This window comes from Scyliorhinus torazame, chromosome 8 (genome assembly GCF_047496885.1).
Source record: "Scyliorhinus torazame isolate Kashiwa2021f chromosome 8, sScyTor2.1, whole genome shotgun sequence".
Taxonomy (NCBI): domain Eukaryota; kingdom Metazoa; phylum Chordata; class Chondrichthyes; order Carcharhiniformes; family Scyliorhinidae; genus Scyliorhinus; species Scyliorhinus torazame.
Genome location: NC_092714.1, coordinates 77,970,626 through 77,995,671, shown reverse-complemented (window position 1 = coordinate 77,995,671; position 25,046 = coordinate 77,970,626). Strand labels below are relative to the sequence as shown.

At 49.2% G+C, this 25,046-nt stretch overlaps 1 protein-coding gene across 2 annotated transcripts in view; it reads left to right on the top strand.

Moving 5' to 3' along the window:
- Positions 1–25,046, top strand: part of usp9 (ubiquitin specific peptidase 9) — a 442,510-nt gene that overhangs the window by 222,469 nt on the left and 194,995 nt on the right. For both annotated transcript variants that reach the window (XM_072513863.1, XM_072513864.1), the window contains exon 20: positions 4,294–4,443. In XM_072513863.1, coding sequence (XP_072369964.1) covers positions 4,294–4,443 — 150 coding nt within the window. The remainder of the gene's footprint in view (positions 1–4,293; positions 4,444–25,046) is intronic.

The window sequence follows — 25,046 nt, the reverse complement described above, 5'->3', positions numbered from 1 at the left end:
CCCGTTTCCCTACATTCAGCTTACACCCCTAGAACTCTCCAGCAGGCCCATAATTCTTCCCATACTCCCCAGCGGGTCCAAAACATGCAACAATAGGTCGTCGGCATAGTGACATCCAATGCTCCCTCTGTCTCCTGATAATCTCCTGCCAGTCCGCCGACCCCATAGTCATTGCCAAAGGCTCTATGGCCAGCGCAAACAATAACGGCAACAGCCACAAACCAGCTCAAACCCAAACCTTCCCAGAACCTCCAAAGAGTACTCCAATGCCTTTGCGGCATCCATGTACAGCACTATCTCCGGTACCAGGGCTCCCGACAGATTCATGACTGCATTCAACAACCTCCTTATATTGCTCGAGAGCTGCCTACCTTTCACAAAGCCTGTTTGATCCTCTACAACCACCCACGGGACACAATCCTCCATTCTTCCTGCCAACAACACTGCCAATACTTTCATATCAGTATTCAACAGTGATATGGGCCTATATGACCTGCATTCCAGCGGGTCTGTCCCCTTTTTCGGGATTAACGTAATCACTGCATGCGTCATAGTCTCCGGCAGCTCCCCCTTCTCCAACGCCTCATTAAACGTCCCCAAAAGATATGGTGCCAGGTCTGTCGCGAACTCCTTCCCGAGTCTACCTTGTAGAATCCCTGATAATACTCCCTAAACGACTCATTTATCTTCCCAGGCTCTGAAACCACGGGGGGGGGATTCTACGAGCCTCCGCTCCAAAATCGCGCTCGGCGCGGAGGTGAGAATGGGCATCGGGTCCGACGCCGCTCCCGCGATTCTCTAGTTCCTGGAGAATCGCCGCCAGTCGGGCGTACGCGGTCGATGCAGTGCCGGTCGGGAGCCATTGAAAGAGGCACCCGCGGCGATTCTCCAATTGCAGCTGGCTGAGTTCCCGCCAGTGTGGTGTTCTCATGATTCCACCCGGCGGGCACTAGGCGTGGCGGCTCTGATGTGGGGGTGGGGAGAATATTCACTTGGGGGGGGGGGGGGGGGGGGGGGGGCGCGCAGGACGGCCAGACTATCGATCGGGGGCCACCAATCTGCGGGTAAGCATGTGCGATCTGGGGGGGGGGGGGGGGGGGTTGGTTTGACCTGGCCTATCTTCTTGGTGCCGGTCCGCGGTTTGGGGCGGCCGACACAGGCCGCCGCCGTGCAAATGTGCGGACCCCCGACCGAAAGTGCAGGGCCCCATATCGGCAGCTGGAGCTGCGAGGACTACACCAGGGCCCTGCTAGCTCCCAACAAATCGGAGAATCACCCTGGACTTACTCTAAGTAAGTCTACAGCGATTCGTAGGCATTTTATCGCGGGTGTGGGGACAGCCCCATTATTGGAGAATCACGTCCCACATCTCCAGCCCATATTTCCCTGAATGCAGCCTGCATCCGCATGTGGTGCGTGCTAGCATCCGACTCGCCTTCTCCCTATACTCATACTGCAACCCTCTTGCCCTATGATGCTGTCCTACCGCCCGCCCCGTTGTCAGCCTGTCAAATTGCCCCTGCAACGTTTCCCTCCTTGCCAATCCCTCTGTGGTGGGCACCCTCGTACTCCCTATCCACCTCCACTGTCTTGCTTGTTAGGCGATCACATTTCTCCCTCCTTTCCCTATACGCTTGAGCCTTGAACGAGATAATTTGCTCCCGGTCCACTTCAGCGCTTCCCAAAAAATGGCCACCCGACACCATTTATTTTGATTCAACTCAACATAATTCCCCCCTCCCCAGTTCACCATACCCATCCTCACCAGCTCCTTTGCCATTCGTACACTACCCATCGACCTGGGGCTCGACCTATCCACCTTCGGCTCCAGGACACAGAATCTCCTTCCATAATCAACTGGTGCGTGGCCAAGTCCGGGAATACTGCCAGCAACCACTTCATAAAACCCACATCATCCCAATTTGGTGCATACACGTTTACCAACACTACCGCCATCCCTTCCAATATCCCACTCTCAATCCCATATCTCCCACCTGGATCCCTCACTTACTTCGCACTCTCAAATCCCATTTTCTTGCTCATTAAAATTGCCACTCGCCTCGATTTTGAATCTCATATCAAGTGGAAAACCTGCCCGACCCACCCCTTCCTTAACCTAACCTGGTCCATCACGCAAAGGTGTGTCTCCTGCAAAAAAGACCACCTCCGCTTTCAAGCTCCTGAGGTGCGCAAATATCCAGGATCTTTTAACCGGTCCATTTAAGTCAGGGGAGGCATGTGGCGCAGTGGTTAGCACCGGGATTGCGGCACTGAGGACCCGGATCGAATCCTGGCCCTGGGTCACTGTCCGTGTGGAGTTTGCACGTTCTCCCCATGTCTGTGTGGGTTTCACCCCCACAACCCAAAGATGTGCAGGGTAGGTGGATTGGGCATACTAAATTGTCCCTTGGAAAAAATGATCTGGGTACTCTGAATTTTAAAAAAATATATCTAATACAGCCAGCCAGCGTTTCTGCATCCATCCCCATATAAACTTTTCACCCCTACAACCCCTTACTAAGTTAACCGTAAACAACAAACAAAAAAGGACCCCCTCCAACAAACACAATAAAGGACCGGAGGGAACAAATGCCACCGTTCCCTACCTCCACTTCAACCGTATTCCCAACCATTACAAAAAGTCAGCACCCCAATTCCCCAATGTTGCACCACATACTCATTTCTCGCTCAGTTAGTGCTCCTTGATGAAGTCCTCGGCCGCTTCTGGGGTCTCGAAGTAGTATTCCTGGCCTTAAATGTCACCCACATCTTCTCCGGTAGAGCACCCCAAAGCTGATCCTCCCCTGGTACAGAATCGCCTTGGTCTTGTTGAACCCTGCCTGCCGTTTCACCAACTCGGCTCCAAAGTCCTGATATATTCGGACCTTGTTCTCCCCTTGCAGGTGTGCTTCTCCTTGGCCCAACACAAGATCTTCTCTTTCTCCATAAATTTGTGGAGTCTCCCGATCATTGTCCGCAGCGGTTCCCAGCTCTAGGCTTCTAGACACGTACATCATGGCACTCGCACCTTCCATTCCTTCAGGCAGGCTCACTATATGCAGGTTCTGGCTTCTCGAGGTGTTCTCCTGCTCCTCCACCTTTGCCCTTAACGATTTGCAAAGATCTCCCAAGAACCGCGCCTCCAGTGCCACCACTCGATCGCTGTGGTCCGAGATCACTCCTTCAATTTCCCGGATCTGCGACCCCTGCACCTCCAAACACTTCTTCACCTGCTCCATCGAGCTCTTCAGGGGTGCCACAGCTCCTTGGATGGCCTTCAAGCGATCCTCCTGCATTTCCCTCCTCTGCTGCCGGAACTCCTCCTTAATAAAAGCCATTGATTGCTCCATCTGGAGCTTTCCACCTTGCATTAGTCCTTCCCCCACCGCCATCCTTCCGCCGGCTACTGCGCCACAGGTTTCCTCCAACTCTTTGGCCAGGTCTCTCACCATCTTCTGCTGGTTTGGTAACCAGCAGACATACTACCACTCCCCGGGGAAACTAGTCCTCCGATCTTCAACTACACTTTTCTGTCGAAATTACACCCAATATCGGGTAGAAAAAGCTCTTTCCTATGCTTTTGAGCAAGAGCTGCCTTGTGTGCAACTGCGCACCATGGCTGCCACCTGAAGTCGGTCATCTAGGACTATGGCGACTTTAGCGTAACTTTACAATAGCTTCAAAGGGTGAAATTCAAGTTGACAGATTTTGAGAGCTTGCCAGCTGAAATGGGAAGTGATGTGGTGTAGCTAGATTTACAAAAGTCATTGACAAAGCTCTACACCAGTTTTGTAGCAAAACACTTGTGGATGAGAACTTGTTAAAAATTGGAGAAAAAAAACCCAGCGGGAATGTGTTGGAGTTATGCTGTGTCACTTCATTCTGCATTGCTGGTTCTGCTTGCCAAAAGTGGTCCATTAGGCACTCAAACGTCTAGGTGCAGCATAAGTGGAATTACAAGAGGCACATCAGAAATAAAAATAATTCAAAAATGTAAGTGGCAGAAAAATAGTTGATGCAAGAATTGGATATTATGGCATTCACCTTGTCCGATGTAACACAGTTGAGATCTTGCCCATTTAAATACATGAATAGGATGGGAATAGAGGGATACGACCCAGAAAGTGTAGAAGATTGTAGTTTAGTCGGGCAGCATGGTCGGCACGGGCTTGGAGGGCCGAAGGGCCTGTTCCTGTGCTGTACATTTCTTTGTTCTTTGTTCTATGTCTGAATGAAGATCTAGTACAGGTTAAAAATTCTGTCACATCAATATTAATGAGGATTATTTTTCAGCTTATTACAGCCAAGCTGACGCAGATCAGTTCAAATATGCCTTCAAGCCCTGATAGCTCTTCGGATTCTTCGACGGGCTCCCCAGGAAACCATGGTAACCACTACAGTGATGGTCCAAATCCTGAGGTAGAAAGCTGTTTACCTGGAGTGGTAAGAATATTGTAATGTTCTCTTGATCTATATATCATGTAAATGTTTCTGGAAATCATATATTGTAAATAATTTTAAATTTTATATAACATCAGAAAGGGGTATAAATATAAGTTCTTCTCGTTTGTACAGCAAAACAAATGCTTCATAACTCAGCCAAATGCACTTCATAACTCTGCCAAATGATGCAAAATCAAACTAGGGGTGGGATTCTACTGGCATGAAAGAGGTGGGCCCTCTGGGAGTCCAGGGGGTGAGAGAGGCTGACGTTTTGGCCTTTGCCTCCTTGGTAGCTCGGAGACGGATCTTATTATCCCTGATTGACTAGGAGCCTTCAAAATCGGGGGTATGGGTTCGCGACATGGCTGGGTTTCTCAGGCTTGAGAAAATGAAGTTCGCCCTGAGAGGATCAATGTTAGGGCTCGTCCGGAGCTGGCGCCGTTAATCGGCTTATTTGGGGAAAATTAAACTGTCAGCAAATACGATAGGGGGAGGGGGTTAGGGAATGAGGGGGGTAGGGGGAAGTTTGTTTAGTTTAGGTGGGATCAGTGAGAGAAGATGGAGGGTCTTGAGAATTGAGTGTTGTTGGGGGGGGGGGGGGGTGTTACTTACTGAGTTATGTTTACATTTATATTTGCATGTTTTGTTATAAAACCATAAATGCCTTAATAAAATGTTTGTTTAAAAAATTTTTTTTTTAAAAGATGGGACATAATAGTTGCATAGAAGTACAGGCAGGTTAGAATACTTATTCAGTACTTCGTAACATGTTTTTAAAAGAGGAAGCTGAGAAAATGTCTCCAGAAGTGGAGATGGGAGAGGCAATGGATGGGGTGAAATTGGTAGGATCAGTGCACTAGAAAGGTTGGTCATGCGTTAGGTAAATGAGTCACCTGGCCCATATTGCTTGCTTGCTTCTCAGTTTGCTAAAGGGCATGAGTGGAGATGGTTGAAAGGCATGCCATATCCTTCAATCTCCCCTCGATAAGGGCCTCCCTTTGCCAGAGGATTGGCGAGGACAAATGTGACACTTTAGTACAATAAATCGTGTAAATATAGTCCAGGCAACAAAAGGTTGGTCAGTTTATCTTTTTTTTTTAAAATATTTTATTAAAGTTTTCAAACAGAATTTTTCCACTTTACAAATCAACATAAAAATAACACAATAGCTGATAAATAACATTATTTAAATAAAATAGTGAACTAACAAAGTAACAAAAAATAGTGCTCCCCCCCCCCCGGGGGCTGCTGCTGCTGCCTATCTATTTTCCCTTAACGTTCCGCAAGATAGTCAAGGAACGGTTGCCACCGCCTGGAGAACCCCTGAGCCGATCCTCTCAACGCAAACTTCATTCGTTCCAGTTTTATGAACCCTGCCATATCGTTTATCCAGGCCTCCATGCCGGGGTGTTTCGCTTCCTTCCACATAAGTAGGATCCTTCGCCGGACTATCAGGGACGCAAAGGCCAGAATATCGGCCTCTTTCACTCCTGCACTCCCGGCTCTTCCGCTACCCCAAATATAGCTAATCCTCAGCCTGGCTTGACCCGGACCTTCACCACCTTTGAGATCACCTTTGCCACTCCCCTCCAGTACTCATCCAGTGCAGGACACGACCAGAACATGTGTGTGTGGTTCGCCGGGCTTCCCAAGCACCTCCCACACCTGTCCTCCACTCCGAAGAACCTGCTCAGTCTTGCTCCCGTCATATGTGCTCTGTGTAGAACCTTGAATTGTATCAGGCTAAGCCTGGCACACGAGGACGAGGAATTTACCCTACTTAGGGCATCAGCCCACAGCCCCTCCTCAATCTCCTCCCCCAGCTCCTCTTCCCATTTTCCCTTCAGCTCCTCTACCAGCGCCTCCCCCTCGTCTCTCATCTCCTGATATATTTCGGACACTTTGCCCTCCCCGACCCATACCCCGGAAATCACTCTATCCTGGATCCCCTGTGTCGGGAGCAACGGAAATTCCCTCACCTGTTGCCTCGAAACGCCCTCACTTGCATGTATCTAAAAATATTCCCCGGGGGCAGCTCATACTTTTTCCTCCAGCACTCCCAGGCTCGCGAACGTCCCGTCAATAAACAAATCTCTCACTCTCCTAATTCCTGCCCGATGCCAGCTCTGGAACCCTCCATCCATCCGTCCTGGGACAAACCTATGGTTGTTCCTGATCGGGGACCACACCGAGGCACCCGTCACCCCCCTGTGTCGCCTCCATTGCCCCCAGATCCTTAAGGTTGCCACCACCACTGGGTTTGTGGTATACCTTTTCACCGTCACCAGCGCCTTTAGGCTCATTCCCTTACAGGACGCCATCTCCAGCCTCTTCCACGCCGCCCCCTCTCCCTCCCTCATCCACTTACAAACCATCACCACATTGGCGGCCCAGTAGTAGTTGTCCAGATTCGGAAACGCCAGTCTCCCTCTGTCCCTGCTATGCTGCAGGAAGTTGATAAATTCTTGATTTCTTGAGGAATTAAGGGCTATGGAGAGAGAGTGGGTAAATGGAGTTGAAATCAGCCATGATTGAATGGTGGAGTGGACTCGATGGACCCAATGGCCTTACTTCCGCTCCTATTTCTTATGGTCTTATGGGACCCCCTCCTTACCCTCGGTGTCTTCCCTGCCCACACGAAACTCATAACGCTCCTGTCTATTTTCTTGAAAAAGGCCTTCGTGATCAGATTGGGGAGACATTGAAACACAAAAAGAAACCTTGGGAGAACCATCATTTTTACCGCCTGCACTCTGCCCGCCAGTGAGAGCGGCAGCATATACCACCTCTTTAAATCCTCCTCCATCTGCTCCACCAGCCGCGTCAGATTGAGTTTGTGTAGAGTTCCCCAGCTCCTAGCTACCTGAATCCCCAAATATCGGAAGTTCCTTCCCACTCTCCTTAACGGCAGGGCGTCTATTCCTCTTCCCTGATCCCCAGGGTGTATTACGAAAAACTCACTCTTCCCCATATTTAGTCTATATCCCGAGAAATCTCCAAACTCCCTCAATATCTGCATAACCTCTGTCATCCCCTCTACAGGATCCGCCACATATAGCAGTAGGTCATCTGCGTAGAATGACACTCGATGTTCCTCTCCCCCTCTAACCACCCCCCTCCATTTCTTAGAGTCTCTCAACGCTATGGGCAGTGGTTCAATTGCCAACACGAACAGTAATGGGGACAGGGGGCACCCCTGCCTTGTTCCCCTATGTAACCGAAAATACTCCGATCTTTGCCGGTTTGTGACTACACTTGCCACTGGGGCCCCATATAGGAGTCTGACCCAACTGACAAACCCCTCCCTGAACCCAGACCTCCTCAACACCTCCCATAGATACTCCCACTCTACCCTATCAAATGCCTTCTCTGCATTCATCGCCACCACTATCTCTGCCTCCCCCTCCGCTGGGGGCATCATTATCACCCCCAACAGCTGTCGCACGTTGACATTCAGTTGTCTCCCCTTTACAAACCCTGTCTGGTCTTCATGCACCACCCCCGGGACACAATCCTCGATCCTCGTCGCCAGCACTTTTGCCAGCAGCTTGGTGTCTACATTCAGGAGTGAGATAGGCCTATATGACCCGCATTGCAGCGGATCTTTATCCCGCTTCAGGATTAGTGATATCGTCGCCTCTGACATTGTCGGGGGTAGAGTCCCCCCCCTTCTCTGGCCTCGTTAAAGGTTCTCGCCAGCAGCGGGGCCAACAAGTCCACATATTCCCTGTAAAATTCCACCGAGAACCCGTCTGGTCCCGGGGCCTTCCCTGCCTGCATGTTCCCCAGCCCTTTAGTCACCTCATCCACCTCAATTGGCGCCCCCAGACCTGCCACCTCCTGCTGCTCCACCCTCGGGAACCATAGTTGGTCCAGAAACTGTTGCATTCCCTCTTTTCCCTCCGGGGGTTGGGACCTATGTAGCCTCTCATAAAAGGTCTTAAACACCTCATTTACCTTCCCTGCTCTCCGCTCCGTAGTTCCCATTTCGTCCCTAACTCTCCCAATTTCCCTCGCCGCTATCCTCTTGCGAAGTTGGTGGGCCAGCAGCCGGCTCGCCTTTTCGCCATATTCGTATCTCATCCCCTGTGCCTTCCTCCACTGTGCCTCTGCCTTTCCTGTGGTCAGCACAAACTCCATCTGAAGTCTTCGCCTTTCTCTATATAGTCCTTCGTCCAGGGCCTCCGCATATCTTTTATCCACCCTCAAAATCTCCCCCACTAATCTCTCCCTTTCTTTGCCCTCTTTTTTTTCTCCTTGTAAGCCCTAATGTAGATCAACTCTCCCCTAACCACTGCCTTCAGCGCTTCCCATACTACCCCCACCTGGATCTCACCATCATCATTGACCTCCAGGTACCTCTCAATACATCCCCGCACCGTTCCACAGATCCCCTCATCCGCCAATAATCCCACATCCAGTCGCCAGAATGGGCGCTGCTCCCTCTCCTCTCCTAATTCCAGATCCACCCAGTGCGGGGCATGGTCTGAAACGGCTATGGCCGAATACTCCGTTCCTGCCACCTTTGAGATCAGTGCCCTGCTCAAAACAAAGAAATCTATTCGGGAGTATACCTTGTGGACATGGGAGAAAAAGGAGAACTCTTTGGCCAACGGCCTAGCAAATCTCCACGGATCCACTCCCCCCATTTGCTCCATGAACCCCCTAAGCACCTTGGCCGCTGCCGGCCTTCTTCCGGTCCTGGATCTAGACCGGTGCCCTGGATCCAGCACAGTATTGAAATCCCCCCCCCCATTACCAGGCTTCCCACCTCCAGGTCCGGGATACGTCCCAGCATCCGCTTCATAAATCCCGCGTCATCCCAGTTCGGGGCATATACATTTACCAGCACGACCTCCTTTCCCTGCAATCTACCACTCACCATCACGTATCTACCCCTGTTATCCACCACTATATTCCTAGCCTCGAACGGCACCCGTTTCCCCACCAATATCGCCACCCCCCTATTTTTGCGTCCAACCCTGAGTGGAACACCTGTCCCACCCATCCTTTCCTTAACCTAACCTGATCCGCCACCTTCAGATGCGTCTCCTGAAGCATGACCACATCTGCCGTCAGTCTTTTTAAGTGCGCGAACACTCGGGCCCTCTTAATCGGCCCATTTAGGCCTCTCACATTCCACGTGATCAGCCGGATTGGGCCCCCCCCCCCCCGCAGACTAGCTATCCCCTGTTCTAGGCCAGCCCCCATCCGGGTCCCGCGCACCCACCCGTCCCCCAGGCGGCGCCCTCCCGTCCCGACCACCTCGTCTCTTGCCAGCTCCCACTCGCTCCCAGCAGCCTCAACCCAGTTGATCTCTTTCTCCCCCCCCCCCCTTGCTAGATCCCCATCTAGCATGGTTACTCCCCCCATGATGCTTCCGAAAGTCAGCTAACTCTAACTGACCCCGTCTTCCCCCGTTCTCTCCTTTACCCCCCCCTGTGCGTGGGACTCCCTTCCTGCGCCTATCTTCCTGCCATCATCTCCATAGCGCGGGAAAAACCCCGCGCTTTCCTGGATCGGCCCCGCCCCCCATGGCGCAGCTCCCCCATTCCTCATCTCCCCCCCCCCCCTCAGTCCCCTTTTCCACCGGCGCCCACATTTCTCAGTGTCCCCCCCCATCAAGAGGAGAAAAATTCCCCGTCTATCATCTCGATACTATAAACCTCCCATTTCCCAATTTACACTTCTGTACATCAACCTCGTTGTCTCCCCCCCCCCACATCAGTCCTTCAGTTCTGGTCCAGTTTCTCTTCTTGGATGAAGGTCCATGCCTCATCCGACGTTTCAAAGTAGTAGTGCTTGCCCTGGTGCGTGACCCACAATCGTGCCGGCTGCAGCATCCCAAATTTTATTTTCTTCCTGTGAAGCACCGCCTTGGCCCGATTAAAGCTCGCCCTCCTTCTCGCCACCTCCGCGCTCCAGTCCTGATACACTCGTGTCACCGCATTCTCCCACCTGCTACTCCGTACCACCTTGTCCCAGCTCAAGACAGCCTCTCTGTCCGTGAAGCGGTGAAATCTCACCATTATCGCCCTTTGTAGTTCTCCAGCCTTTGGTCTTCTCACAAGGACCCGGTGAGCCCCTTCCACCTCCAGGGGGCCCGAGGGGGCCTCAGCTCCCATTAGCGTGTGGAGCGTCGTGCTCACATAAGCCCCAACGTCAGCTCCCTCCATTCCTTCGGGGAGACCCAGAATCCGGAGGTTCTTCCTCCTCGAGCTGTTCTCCAGGACTTCGAGCCTTTCGATACACCTCTTATGTAGCGCCTCATGCGTTTCCATTTTTACCACAAGGCCCTGTATCTCATCCTCGTTTTCGGCTGCCTTTGCCTTCACCCCACGGAGCTCTATCGCCTGGGCCTTTTGTGTTTCTTTTAGCCCATCGATTGCCAATAACATCGGCGTCAGCACCTCCTTCTTTAGTTCCTCCACACACCGTCGGAGGAATTCCTGCTGGTCCGGGCCCCATGTCGTCTGGGCTCCATCCGCCGCCATCTTGCTTCTTCCTTCTCTTCTCTGCCGCTGCTCCAGAGGATCCTTCGCAATCTGGCCACTGCCACTGGTCCTTTCCATACACACCCGGGGGGACACCTTCCTTCGTCTCCCCACACTGGGTTTGGTCTGAAAAAATTTCTGTTGGGGCTCCCGAAAAGAGCCCAAAAGTCCGTTAGAATGGGAGCTGCCGAAACATGCGACTTAGCAGTGCATCGCCGCAACCGGAAGTCCGTTGGTCAGTTTATCAATGATTGATAAATGACTTGTACATTGGAATACAGTAACATTTTAAAATTTGCCAATTAACGTGCAAGATGTAGCAGACAATAAGGCTGATAGCAGTCTATTGCAGTACATAGTTTGTTGTATGGGCAGAGAAGCTGCAGGTGGCATTTAATACAGACAAGTGAGAGGTACTGGATTTTAGAATGGATAGGGAGAGGTAATATTGATTTGAAAGCACATTCCCGAGAATTTAGGAAACTTCTTTGCAGTGTTAATGTAAGCCTACTTGTGGCAATAATAAAGATTATTATTATGTTTATAGGGACAGACCTGGGGGTTCATGTGCATAGATCTTCAAAAGTTGCAGGACATATTGAGAGTTATTAGCAAAACATGTGAGATCTTGGGTTTCACAAATAGAGGAATTATGTATGAAAGCAGGTTCAGAATATTTATAAAGCTCTGGCTAGGCTAGAGCATTTCATTCAGTTCTGGTCACAACACTTTAGGAAGGATGAGAGGGTGCAAAATGGTTCGAGAGAAAGGAATTTAGCTAAAAAGTTAGGTTGGAGAGCTGGCGTTCTGCTTTGCGAAGACGAGTGATCTCTTGGAGGTGTGCCTACAAGAGTGGTTGAAGCAGAGACTAATTATTTCAGGAGAAAATTAGGTGAGCAATTGAGAAAACTAAACGTGCAGGACTAAGGGCATTGTGTGGGGCTAACTGGATTTCCTCTGCAGAGAGCTGATATGGACATGTTGGGGTGAATGGTGGCCTCCTTGCCAAAATTACTCTAAATATTTTGTGAACAATTTGATTTTGGAAGCAGTGACATTGCTACCTCATCTTTATCTTGTCTGCTGAGTATTTTGAAAAATAGGTATCTGGTAGATTTTCACACGTCTATTTGTACTTCTGAGTTCAAGTATCTGCAGTATTTTACATTTCTGTAAGTAAATAGCATCTTGTTACATAGCACTCAATGATAACACTTACTGAGGCAGATTTCAGCTCCCTTCAGCTATGATGGCTTTGATGACAGAAATATTTTGGTTTGCAACCAGTTGTGCTTAAACAATGTGTGTGCTTTACATTTCCTTTCTAGTGAAAATATGAAGCAGCTCATTACTAGAACATACAGTGCAGAAGGAGGTCATTTAGCCCATCGAGTCTGCACCGACCCAGTTAAGCCGTCACTTCCACCCTATCCCTGTAACCCAATCGCCCCTCCTAACACTTTTGGTCACTAAGGGCAATTTAGCATGGCCAAAATACTTAACCTGAACATCTTTGGACTACTATTGTGAGACTGTATAGTAATCCAGAAGTTTCCCCCCCCCCCCCCCCCCCCCCGCCCCCCCCCAATTAAGGGGCAATTTAGAGTGGCCAAAACACTCGAGCTCAGTGTTAATCACCTGGCCAATCTTTGTGTCATCCGCAAACTTACTGATCCTACCCCCATTTGGTCATCTATATCATTTACATAAATGACAAACAATAGGGGACCCAGCACAGATCCTGTGCCAATGAACACTAAAACAGTGTCCTCTGTAAAGTCATCAAGGATGCCAAGAGACAATATCAGACTAAGGTAGAGTCACCGACTGACGTCAAGGACTCTCGTGGTTGTGGCAAGGCTTAAACAACATAACGGGCTACAAAGCAAAGCCGTGTAGAATTACCGGCAGCCGTGAACCCCTCATGATTAACTCCATGCATTCTATGCTCTACTCGAGCAGGAAAACAACAAACCATTGTCAACTGCCCCAGCAGCCTCGGACACAACCATGCCTACCGTCACAGCTTCCGAAGTCAGATTGGCCTTCTTGAAAGTGAACCCTTGGAAAGCAATGGGTCCTGATGGGGCCCCTTGTCGTGCACTCCGATCCTGCGCGGACCAACTGGCGGATGTGTTCGCGGACATCTTCAATCTCTCCTTACTCCGTTCCGAGGTTCCCACCTGCTTCAGGAAGACCACCATCATACTGGTGCCAAAGAAGAACCAGGTAATGTGCCTCAACGACTACCACCCGGTGGCCTTGACATCGATTATTACGAAGTGCTTCGAGAGGTTGGTCATGAGACACATCAATTCTATACTCCAAGAATGCCTCGATCCACTGCAATTCAAATACCGCCACAACCGGTCCACCGCATCTCCCTGGCCCTACACTCATCCCTGGGGCATCTCGGCAACAAGGATGCCTACATCAGTCTACTATTCATTGACTACAGCTCCGCCTCCAACACCGTAATCCCAGCCAAGCACCTCAAAGCTCCAAATCCTAGGATGTGGCTCCTCGCTCTGAAACTGGATCCTCAACTTCCTGACACATAGACCACAATCAGTAAGGATAAACAACACCCATCTGCTCCACGATCGTCCTCTATACCAGGGCCTTGCAAGACTGTGTACTTGGCTCCCTACTATATTCCCTATACACACACGATTGTATGGCACAATTTGGCTCCAACTCCATCTACAAGTTTGCTGATGACATGACCATGGTCGGTTGGGTCTCGAACAATGATGAGAGTACAGGAGGAAGATAGAGATCCTAGTGGAGTGGTGTAACAACAACAATCTCTCCCTCAATGTCAGCAAAACTGAAGAGCTGAGGCATTGAGGACTTCAGGCAGCAAAGTATCATACACACTACTGTGCATCAATGGTGCTGAGGTGGAGACGGTTGACAGATTCAAATTCCTAGGTGTGCAGTTCATCAACACTCTGTCCTGGTCCACCCACATCAACACCATGACCAAGAATGCACAACAGCGCCTCTCATTCGTCTGGAAACTAAGGGAATTCGACATGTCCGCATTGGCTCTTAGCAATTTTACAGATGCACCATAGAAAGCATCCTATCTGGCGGCATCACAGCCTGGTATGGCAACTGCTCTGCCCAACACCTTAAGAAACTACAGACTCGTGAACACAACCCTCCCAATCAATGAACCCTCCCACCCAAATTATTCACTCTTCCAACTTCTTCCGTCGGGCAAGAGATACAAAAGTCCATGAACATACGCTAACAGGTTCAAAAACAGCTTCTTTCTCGCTGTTACCAGACTCCTGAATGACTCTTATGGACTGATCTGATCTCTTCACACAGCTTCTCTACTGAGTAGTACTGCACCCCATATGCTCACTTTGCCTGTGCCTATGTATTTACATTGTGGATTAATGTAAGTCCTATGTTGTTTTTTTCATATATGCAGTGATCAGTCTGGACTGTACGCAGAACAATACTTTTCACTACCTCGGCACATGTGACAAAACAAATCCAATCCCTCTCATCACCTTCTATCTCCTCCAGCTAAGCCAATTTTGAATCCACCGTATCAAGTTACCCTGTATCCCATGTGCATTTGCCGTCTTTATAAGCCTCCCATTTGGGACCTTGTCAAAGGCTTTGCTGAAATCCATGTAAACTTCATTAATTGCACTACCCTCAACTACATAGCTGGTCACATGCTCAAAATTCGATTTGATAGGCATGACCTCCCTCTGAAAAAGCCATGCTAACTATTGCTGATCAAACCTTGCCTCTCCAAGTGGAGATGAATTCTCTCCTTCAGAATTTTCTCCAATAGCTGACGTGAGATTCGATGGTCTGTCGTTCCCTGGCTTGTCTCTTTGTTTAAATATTTTTATTCAACAAATTTTCATCCTTTCACCATACAAAAGAAAAACGAGAACAATCGACAATATATAAAAAGAAACAATCCCAACCAAACCTAAGATTCCCCCCACCCCCTCAACAGTCAACGGTAGCCAACTCCCGAAGTGCATAATGAACAAACCCAAACAATTGTAAAACCTCTCATCCCCCCGTCCCCCTTCCCCCCCCATCAGCTCAAACTTCACCTCCAGGGTCAAAAACTCCAGCAAGTCCCCCCCCGCCACGCCAAGTAACAGGGTGGAAAGGCTGACCTCCACCCCAACAGGACCCGCCTATGAGCGATCAGTGAGGCGAAGGATAAAACGTCCGCATCCTCCTGCAACTCTGGCTCGTCTGACACCCTGAATATGGCTTTTAGGGAACTGGGCTCCCTGAAATTGTTAAATTCCGTCCTCCAAAACCGTTCCAGCGTCGGGCAGGACCAAAACATATGGAGATGATTCACAGGGCCCCTCCCACATCGCTCACCGACATCCTCCACTCCCTCGAACAGCTGGCTCATATTGGTGAGGTGTTCTCTATGTCCGACTTTAAGCTGTATTAGCCCAGCCTTGCATTCTAGGTCGAGACATTCACCTTCCGCAGCGCCTCACACCACAATCTGTCTGCCATCGTGTCCCCCTCCCCAGCTCCTCCTCCTGCTTTGCCTTAATCACATCGATAGACACCCTATCCTCCTCCAGAATCCTCCCATAGACCGCCAAAACAACCTCCCGCTGACAGCTCTGCCTCCAGGTACCCCCCCCCACACCCACAGGAACAAATCCTTCATTTCCATCTCTGAAACCTCGCATCCATCCTCCTTGGCTCAAACCGACAATTCCCCCTAATCGGCATCTCCCCTGACCCGGCCCCCAGCATAAAATGTTGCCTGACCTGCCTGCAAATCTTCAATCTGGCTACCACCACCGGACTTGACAAGTACTTTCCTGGAGCCATCGGAAGTGACGCTGTTGCCAGCGCCCACAACCCTGACCACCTACACGAGCCCACTTCCATCTTAACCCACTGGGCCTCCTCCTCATTGCCCCAGTCCTGCACCTTCTCCGCATTCGCCACCCAATAATAGTATAGCAAGTTTGGGGGGCCGAACCACCCCTGCCTGTCATCCCCTCTGCAGGACCAACTCCTAATCCTGGGCACTGCCCCCTCCCAGATGAACAAAGAGATCAGCTTGTCCACTCACTTGAAGAAGGACTTTGATAAAAAGACCAGCAGGCATATGAATCGAGGCAAAACATTTATTTTAACTGTCTGCACCCAACCCACCAACGACAGACGCAGGTTGTCTCACCTTGAGAGATTGGCCTTCACCCTCCCCACCAAACTAGTAAAATTATATTTTTTGGAGCCCTCCCCAAACTAGTGTCTCTGGAATCTCTACAATCTTTCTTTAATCGTGGGACCACATTAGCTGTTCTCCAGTCCTCTGGCATCTCCTTAGCCAGAGGAATTAAGAATTTGGGTCAGAGCCCCTATCCGGACTTGGAGATTTGTCCATTTTTAAGCCTGCCACCCTCCAATACCTTGTCACTCACTGACAATTTGCCCAAGAACCTCAGTCTCTCCCTGAGTTCCATATCTACCTGCTCATTCTCTTGGGAGAAGAAAGATGGGAAGTATTCATTCAACACCCTACCAATGTCCTTTGGCTCCACCCACAGATTGCCCCCTTGGTCCTCATGGGCCTTACTCTTTTCTTGGTTATCCTCTTCCCATTGATATACTTATAGAATATCTTGGGATTTTCCCTACTTTTACCTGCCAGAGCTTTCTCATATCTCCTCTTCGCTCTCCTGATTGCTTTCTTAAGCTCCATCCTGCACTTTCTGTACTCCACTAATGCCTCTGTTGATTTGCTTCCCTTGTACTTGCTAATGTACAGATGAAAACCCCATTTATTTACAAGAATTGTTTGAGATAGGAGCCCACAAAGCCACGGTGCTTCTTCCACGCCCAATAATATTACAGTACTTGAAATCAACTGTAATGGTAGCAAATCCTTCCAACCATTACACGTAGCCGGCATATCGTCTTTCCACCAAACGTATTTACTTAGACAGTAGTTTCTTTGGCACGTCAAAGGATTCTGGTTTTCAAGATAAAAAGACTTGAAACGGTAACTCTTTCTCTCTCCACAGATGATGCCAGAGCTGCTGAGCTTTTCCAGCAACTTTTTTTTTTCTCCCAGCTTTTCTTAATTTTTCAATGATGCCTTGCTAGGTGTTAGGTGCAATTGTTACGTTACCTGGACCAGACTCCAAATTCATATTTGGAAACTGGATGAGGCCCCAACAATTTTTCAATTTGTTAACTGAGGAAAGGATGCTTTGTTCCAGGAGTGATTCCACTGACACCTAGGGGTTATTAAAATAAACTTTATTATTTTTGCAGGATTAACCCATTATTGTCCAAAGAAAAATAGCTTAAACTGTTTTAAACTTTCAATTAAGCAAAATTCCACACACCGGTCAAATGCCACTTATTAATACAGTTACACTCAGTGGCTTACAGATTTAAGCACTAAGTCCTTGGAAGAGAAGCTTTCAGAAGTCAGTCACCTTTCTTCAGAAGTCAAACCACCTTTCCTCAGAAACCAGAGCAGAACTCTGAAAATGAAACTAAAAACAGGCACAGGGCAGGGCTGCAAAAGGAAACAAAAAATAGACAGCCCCTCCCATGAGTGACATCACAGCCTGCTTAGCTGTCAACCCCTTAATCACAGCTTTAGCAGACATTTAATCTGGATATCTTAACCCAAGTTCTTTTGATAACATGACTGCAACAGACCCATAATACAACAAAAATAAATATTTCCTACATTCATAATTTATTACTTAACCACAAAACAGGACAGGAATGTGGCTGAGATTGTATTTGGATTCCCAAAATCACTCCATTACCAAGGTATCTATCTAGTTTAGGGGCACATAAGATTTAATTTTGGGGCTTGGACACATTGTTTTTGAAAGCTTCAGTGTCATCTTATTTCTAGGCTAATCTATATTGCATCTTCTACCAATTCTTTACAATTAGATGATTTGACTGAATGCAGACAGAGGCCACTGTAATGAGGATGGGTTTTTCAACTTGGTGTGATGGTTGCTGGGTGTTCAGTTGTTTTTAAACAATGCAAATGACATGTAATGGGCTTTCAGTAGGCAAATTAAACCAGAGTCCCTGGTGCTGTGAAGCAACAGTGCTAACCACTATGCTACCTTGCTGTCCATTAATAGGCATGTGAGCATAATTAGAGCCATAAAATAAAACAAATGGGAGCGGCATGGATATGAAATTGGCTGAGTAATGAGAAATAAAGATTTGTTGTGAATGGCTGATTTTCAGACTGGTGGGAAGGGGGGAGAAGATGTATGAACCTCTGCTATTCTTGGTCTATATTAATGACATAGACTTTAGTGTACCGGGTTTACAATTTCAGTATTTGCGGTGAAAGAAAACCTGGAAGTATTTTGAACTGTGAGGAGGATAGTGATAAATGTAGAGGATATGGACAGTGTGGTGGGAATGGATAGACAAGTGGCAGATGAAATTTAATGCAATGAAATATGAAGTGATTTAATTTTGGTAGGAAGAGTGAGGATATGCGATGCAACTTTGAGTACAATTTTAACGTGAGTGCAAGAACAGAGACTTATTAAAGATGGCAGGGCTGGTTCAGAAAGTGGTTACTGAGAGTAGGTGTACCTGACTACTTAAAAATGTAATTATATTTAACTATTAGCCAGGTGGGTACACAGTTCTACTGTGTAGTTTGATGCTCAGAGGAGTTTGAAGATAATACAGTTCCTCTATCTTTACTGTAAATGGCATAATTGTGCTGCATGTTCACAATTTCAGCTTAGATTCCATCATTAATTCTTTTCACCACAACATATTCTGGTTTCATACTTTGCATCGGCACACTACTCTAACCATTAAATGTATAATTGAATGGTTGTGGCTTTAGCAGACCATCGGTTGCATAAAATTGTTCCTTGAACCTTTACTAAGCGGCTGATTTTTAATATTTGCATTTCTGGCTTTTTTAATATGATAAATCTCGATTAATCATTTGTTTTCTGAACTTTTTAAATGCAAGGTATACTAAACCGAGCACGAGCTTTAAGTGTTTAACAATTGTTTAATCAGTAATTTTGAAATTTGTAACAAAATATAACTAAACAGCAGAATATAATGGACAAAATGTGCACTTTCAGTGATTTCCCCACTGTTCTTGATTTAATTTACCTGCAAAAGAAAGTTTGAGGGCTTTTAAAATTCTCTCCTTCTCCCACCAAACCAAACAAAACAGATTCCTGACATACTCAGCAAAGCCTACTTTCTGCCTTATCAAACTGCTTTAAAGCTTAAGTGAGACCCTGAGTTACTTGGTGATTATGTTTTAGTTTGGCAGAAAATACGCCATTCAGTTTTTGCACTTGAGATTATTTTGGGTATAATTCAGAGCTATTCAAGTGACTGCAGCTACATTTGCAGTCATTGCACTTCAGCATTATCCATCTGGAATTCTTTATACAATTCTGATGGGGCAGCACGGTAGCACAAGTGGACAGCACTGTGGCTTCACAGCAAGTGGGTCCCAGGTTCGATTCCCCGCTGGGTCACTGTCTGTGCGGAGTCTGCACGTTCTCCCCGTGTCTGCATGGGTTTCCTCCGGGTGCTCCGGTTTCCTCCCACAGTCCAAAGACGTGCAGGTTAGGTGGATTGTCTCAGCACAAAACTGATACGAGGCACTGGAGATGGAAAAAAGATTTGTAAGGATAATGCAACATTACAACTATTAGAGAAGACTGGTGACATAGTTGAAAGCTTAATTATTAAGCAGTTTGATCCAATAGACAGAGATATTCTCACTTATGGTGCAAGTAGAACTATGGGTCATTACTATAAAAGTCGCTAACGAAAATGTAAAAAAATATTTTTTTAAACTTATGCTGTGAATGGTTAGAATGTGGAACTTAGTACTACATGGAATAGTTGAGGTGAATAATATAGATTAGGAATCTAGATAAAGACATGAGGGAGCAAGGAATAGAAGGAAATTGTATTGTTAGATGGTGGCAGCTTTTGTGTAGTATAAATATCATGGGTCAGTAGTGCCAGTTGGCCTGTTCCTGGGTTGCAAATGCTGTGATCTGTATTGGAACTGTGAATGCCAACAGGAAGATGAAACTGGATAATTCCTGCTTCAGAATTGTTGTTGCTTTTAAGCATACATGAAACCATGCATCAAGTTATTTTTGACATCTCTTGCTGGGATTTCTTCAATTTCTCTGGACAGACTGGGAGGAATAAAGGCGGCGAAAGTAGTGAGATTTTCATCCAGTTGATGGAATAGTACACCACAGGTGGAGGCTATTCAGTCTGCTCTGCCTGTACTATCTGTTGAGAAAGATAGTTACTTGTTGAAAGTGGCCACGCTTATTGTTTCATTAATGTGGCATGCCAACTTTAGTGCACAACGAAGGATATTGGGTAAAAGCAAATAACTGGACGCTGGAATCTGAAAACAAAGAGAAAATCTCAGCAGGTCTGGCAGCATCTAGGGAGAGAAAGAGCTAACGTTTCGAGTCCAGATGACCCTTTGTCAAAGCTGGATCTGGGTCAAGGATATTAGGTGTTCTATACGAATATAGGTAGAGTATATTAAAGAGATTTGCCAACCTGCTAAAAGTGCAAATAAAGTGGCTGCTAAGAGCTTTGCTAAGAAAGGGTAAGAGGGGATGACTGTCTGAGGTGAAGCAAACAGTGATGGGGAAACAACAAATGTTGTTTATGCCATTATTAACCCAGTGTGCTGTTACATTGCAAAACGGAGGGTTCATATCCGGTTATTACAGAAATTGAAGCTTCCATTATGGGTGATTTCAGTGGACAATAACTGAGGAAATCTGTTACTTTTTCATCTCCCTGATGTCATTTGTTTTTGCACTGCATGTTGGGCTTTTATTTTCTTTTTTATAAATATTTTTTATTAAGGTTTTTTAACAACACAACTTTTTTCCCCTTACAAACAATCCCCCCCCCCCCCCGGTAACAAAATATCGCAAATTCTCCCTGAGCAAGATATATACATGGCAAGATGGTATATTTACATAGCTTTATACACTGGCTCTTGGCCGCGCGTACCGTTTCCCCCCCACCCTCCATGCTATCTCCCGCTCGTCCATCCCCTCAAACAGTCTCTCGTTCCCTCCTTCCACAATAGCAAGACCCTTCGCCGGGCTACTAGGGACGCAAAGGACAGAATTCCGGCCTCTTTCGCCTCCTGCACTCCCGGCTCATCCACCACTCCAAATATTGCTCGCCCCCAGCTTGGCTTGACCACGACTTTCACCACCTGGGATATTACTCCTGCCACTCCTCTCCAGAACCCCTCCAATGCCGGGCATGACCAAAACATATGGACATGGTTCGCCGGGCTCCCTGAACATCTTTCACATCTATCCTCTACCCCAAAGAACCTACTCAGCCTCGCCCTCGTCAGATGCGCTCTGTGAACCACCTTAAATTGTATCAGACTGAGCCTGGCACACGAGGAGGAGGTATTAACCCTACCCAGGGCGTCTGCCCATAGCCCTTCCTCAATCTCCTCCCCCAGCTCCTCCTCCCATTTACCTTTCAGTTCTTCTTCTAGCGCTTCCCCCTCTTCTTTCATCTCTTGGTATATTTCCGACACCTTGCCCTCCCCGACCCATACCCCCGAGATCACCCGATCTTGAACTTCTTGTGCCGGGAGCAACGGATATTCCCTCACCTGTCGCCTCACAAAAGCCCTCACCTGCATATATCTAAATGCATTTCCCGGGGGTAACTCAAATTTCTCCTCCAGTGCCCCCAGGCTCGCAAAAGTCCTGTCAATGAACAGGTCCCCCATTCTTCTTATCCCCGCCCGATGCCAGCCTTGGAACCCCCCGTCCATCTTCCCCGGGACAAACCGGTGGTTACCCCTGATCGGGGACCACACCGATGCTCCCATTGCACCCCTGTGTCTTCTCCACTGGCCCCAGATCTTTAGTGTTGCTGCCACCACCGGGTTGTGGTGTATTTTGTCGGCGAGAGCGGCAGCGGTGCCGTTACCAACGCCCCCAGGTTCGTTCCTTCACAAGTCGCCATCTCCATCCTCTTCCATGCCGCCCCCTCTCCCTCCATAACCCACTTACGGACCATCGCCACATTTGCTGCCCAGTAGTAACTCTCTAGGTTTTGCAAAGCCAACCCTCCTCGGTCCCTGTTGCGTTCCAAGAACCCTCTCCTAACCCTCGGGGTCTTATTTGCCCACACATACCCCATGATACTCCTACCTACTCTCTTGAAAAAGCCCTTGGTGATCACGATGGGGAGACACTGAAACACGAACAAAAACCTCGGAAGGACCACCATTTTGACCGACTACACCCTACCCGCCAACGAGAGCGGGAGCATGTCCTATCTTTTAAAATCCTCCTCCATTTGCTCCACCACCCTCGTCAAATTCAGTTTATGTAGGGCCCCCCAACTTCTGGCTATCTGGATCCCCAGATACCGAAAACTCCTCTTCGCCCTCCTCAGCGGTAGGTCCCCTATCCCTCTTTCTTGGCCCCCTGCCTGTAATACAAAAAGCTCACTCTTCTCTACATTAAGCTTGTAGCCCGAGAACTCTCCAAACTCCTTCAGAGTCTGCATGACGCCCACCATCCCCTCCATTGGGTCCGCCACGTAGAGCAGCAGGTCATCCGCATATAGCGATACCCGATGCTCCTCTCCCCCGCGGACAATCCCCCTCCATTTCTGAGACTCCCTAAGTGATATGGCCAAGGGTTCGATCGCCAATGCAAACAAGAGGGGGGACAGGGGGCACCCCTGTCTCGTCCCTCGGTACAGCCGGAAGTACTCCGACCTCCGCCGGTTTGTCACTACGCTCGCCACCGGGGCGCTGTAAAGGAGCTTAACCCATCTAATAAACCCTCCCCCGAACCCAAACCTGCGCAATACCTCCCAGAGGTACTCCCACTCTACTCGGTCAAAGGCTTTTTCCGCGTCCATAGCTGCCACTATCTCCGCCTCTCCCTCCTCCGATGTCATCGTTATCACGTTGAAGAGCCGCCGCACATTGGTATTTAACTGCCTGCCCTTTACGAATCCCGTTTGGTCTTCGTGAATCACCCCCGGGACACAGTCCTCAATCCTAGTGGCCAGTACCTTCGCCAATAGCTTAGCATCCACATTGAGGAGCGAAATCGGCCTGTACGATCCACATTGCTGTGGATCCTTGTCTCGCTTTAGAATCAGGGAGATTGTCGCCTCCAACATTGTCTGGGGCAGGGTACCCTCCTCTCTTGCCTCGTTGAAGATCCTCACTAGTAGCGGGGCCAGCAGGTCCACATATTTTCTATTGAATTCCACCGGGAACCCGTCCGGCCCCAGGGCCTTCCCCGCTTGCATGCTCCCCAAACCCTTACTCAACTCCTCCAACCCAATTGGTGCCCCCAAACCAACCGCCTCCTGCTCCTCCACCCTCGGGAACCCCAGCTGGTCCAGGAATCGCCTCATCCCCCCTTCCCCCCTTGGGGGCTGGGATCTGTACAGCTCTTCATAGAAGTCCTTAAATACCTTATTTATTTCCCTTGCCCCTTGAACCGTGGCTCCCCTTCCATCTTTGATTCCCCCTATTTCCCTCGCTGCCGCCCTCTTACGGAGCTGGTGCGCCAGCATCCCACTGGCCTTTTCCCCGTACTCGTAAGTCGCCCCTTGCGCCTTCCTCCACTGTGCCTCCGCCTTGCCCGTGGTCAGCAGGTCAAACTCCGTCTGGAGCCGTCGCCTTTCCCCAAGTAATCTTTCCTCCGGGGCCTCTGCGTATCTCCTGTCACCCGCAAGATCTCCCCCACTAGCCTCTCCCTTTCCATTCCCTCTATCTTCTCCCTATGAGCCCTGATGGAGATCAGCTCTCCCCTGATCACCGCCTTCAACGCCTCCCATACCACCCCCACTCGCACCTCCCCGTTGTCGTTGGCCTCCAAGTACCTTTCAATACACCACCTCGCCTTCCCACACACCACCTCATCGGCCAGCAGTCCCACATCCAGCCGCCACAGCGGGCGTTGGTCCCCCTCCTCTCCCAGCTCCAGTTCCACCCAGTGCGGGGCATGGTCCGAAATGGCTATGGCCGAATACTCCGTCCCCCCCACTCTCGGGATGAGCGCCCTGCCCAGAACAAAGAAATCTATCCGGGAGTAAGCCTTATGCACGTGGGAGAAAAAAGAAAATTCCCTGGCCTGCGGTCTTGCAAACCTCCATGGGTCCACTCCCCCCATCTGATCCATAAACCCCCTAAGTACCTTGGCCGCCGCCGGCCTCCTTCCCGTCCTTGATCTGGAGCGGTCCAGTGCTGGGTCCAGCACCGTATTGAAATCCCCTCCCATTATTAGTCCCCCTACCTCCAGGTCCGGAATGCGCCCCAACATGCGCTTCATGAATCCAGCATCATCCCAGTTTGGGGCATATACATTTACCAACACCATCCACGTCCCTTGCAACCTACCACTCACCATCACATATCTCCCTCCATTATCCGCTACGATAGTCTTGGCCTCAAATGACACATGCTTTCCCACCAGAATTGCCACCCCTCTATTTTTTGCGTCCAATCCCGAGTGAAATACCTGTCCTACCCATCCCTTTCTTAACCTGACCTGGTCCGCCATCTTCAGGTGTGTCTCTTGGAGCATTGCCACATCTGCCTTCAGTCCTTTAAGTGCGCGAACACTCGAGCCCGCTTCACCGGCCCATTCAGGCCCCTCACGTTCCACGTTATCAGCCGGATTGTAGGGACTCTGACCCCCCCCCCCCCCCCCCCCCGCCGCCGCCGACTAGCCATCTCCTTTTCTGGGCCAGTCCCTTGTCCACGTCTCCCTCACTCTCCAGTTCCCCAGCTGGGGGACCCCCGCCCCAGCCACCTCTTCTGTGTCCCGTTCTCTTTCGGCCACTGCAGCAGCAACCCTTTCCCCCCGCCGCCCTCCCCCGCTAGCTCCCCGTCTAGCTTTTTTGCTCCCCCCATATCCCTCCCGTAAGTCAGCTGACACCTGCTGACCCCGGCTTCCCCCGCCATCCCTTTAACCCCCCTGTGTGGGAATCTCCCAATCAGTGTACATTCCTTTGTTCCCCTTCCCGCCATTTTTTGCCGCGCGCGGGAAAGACAAC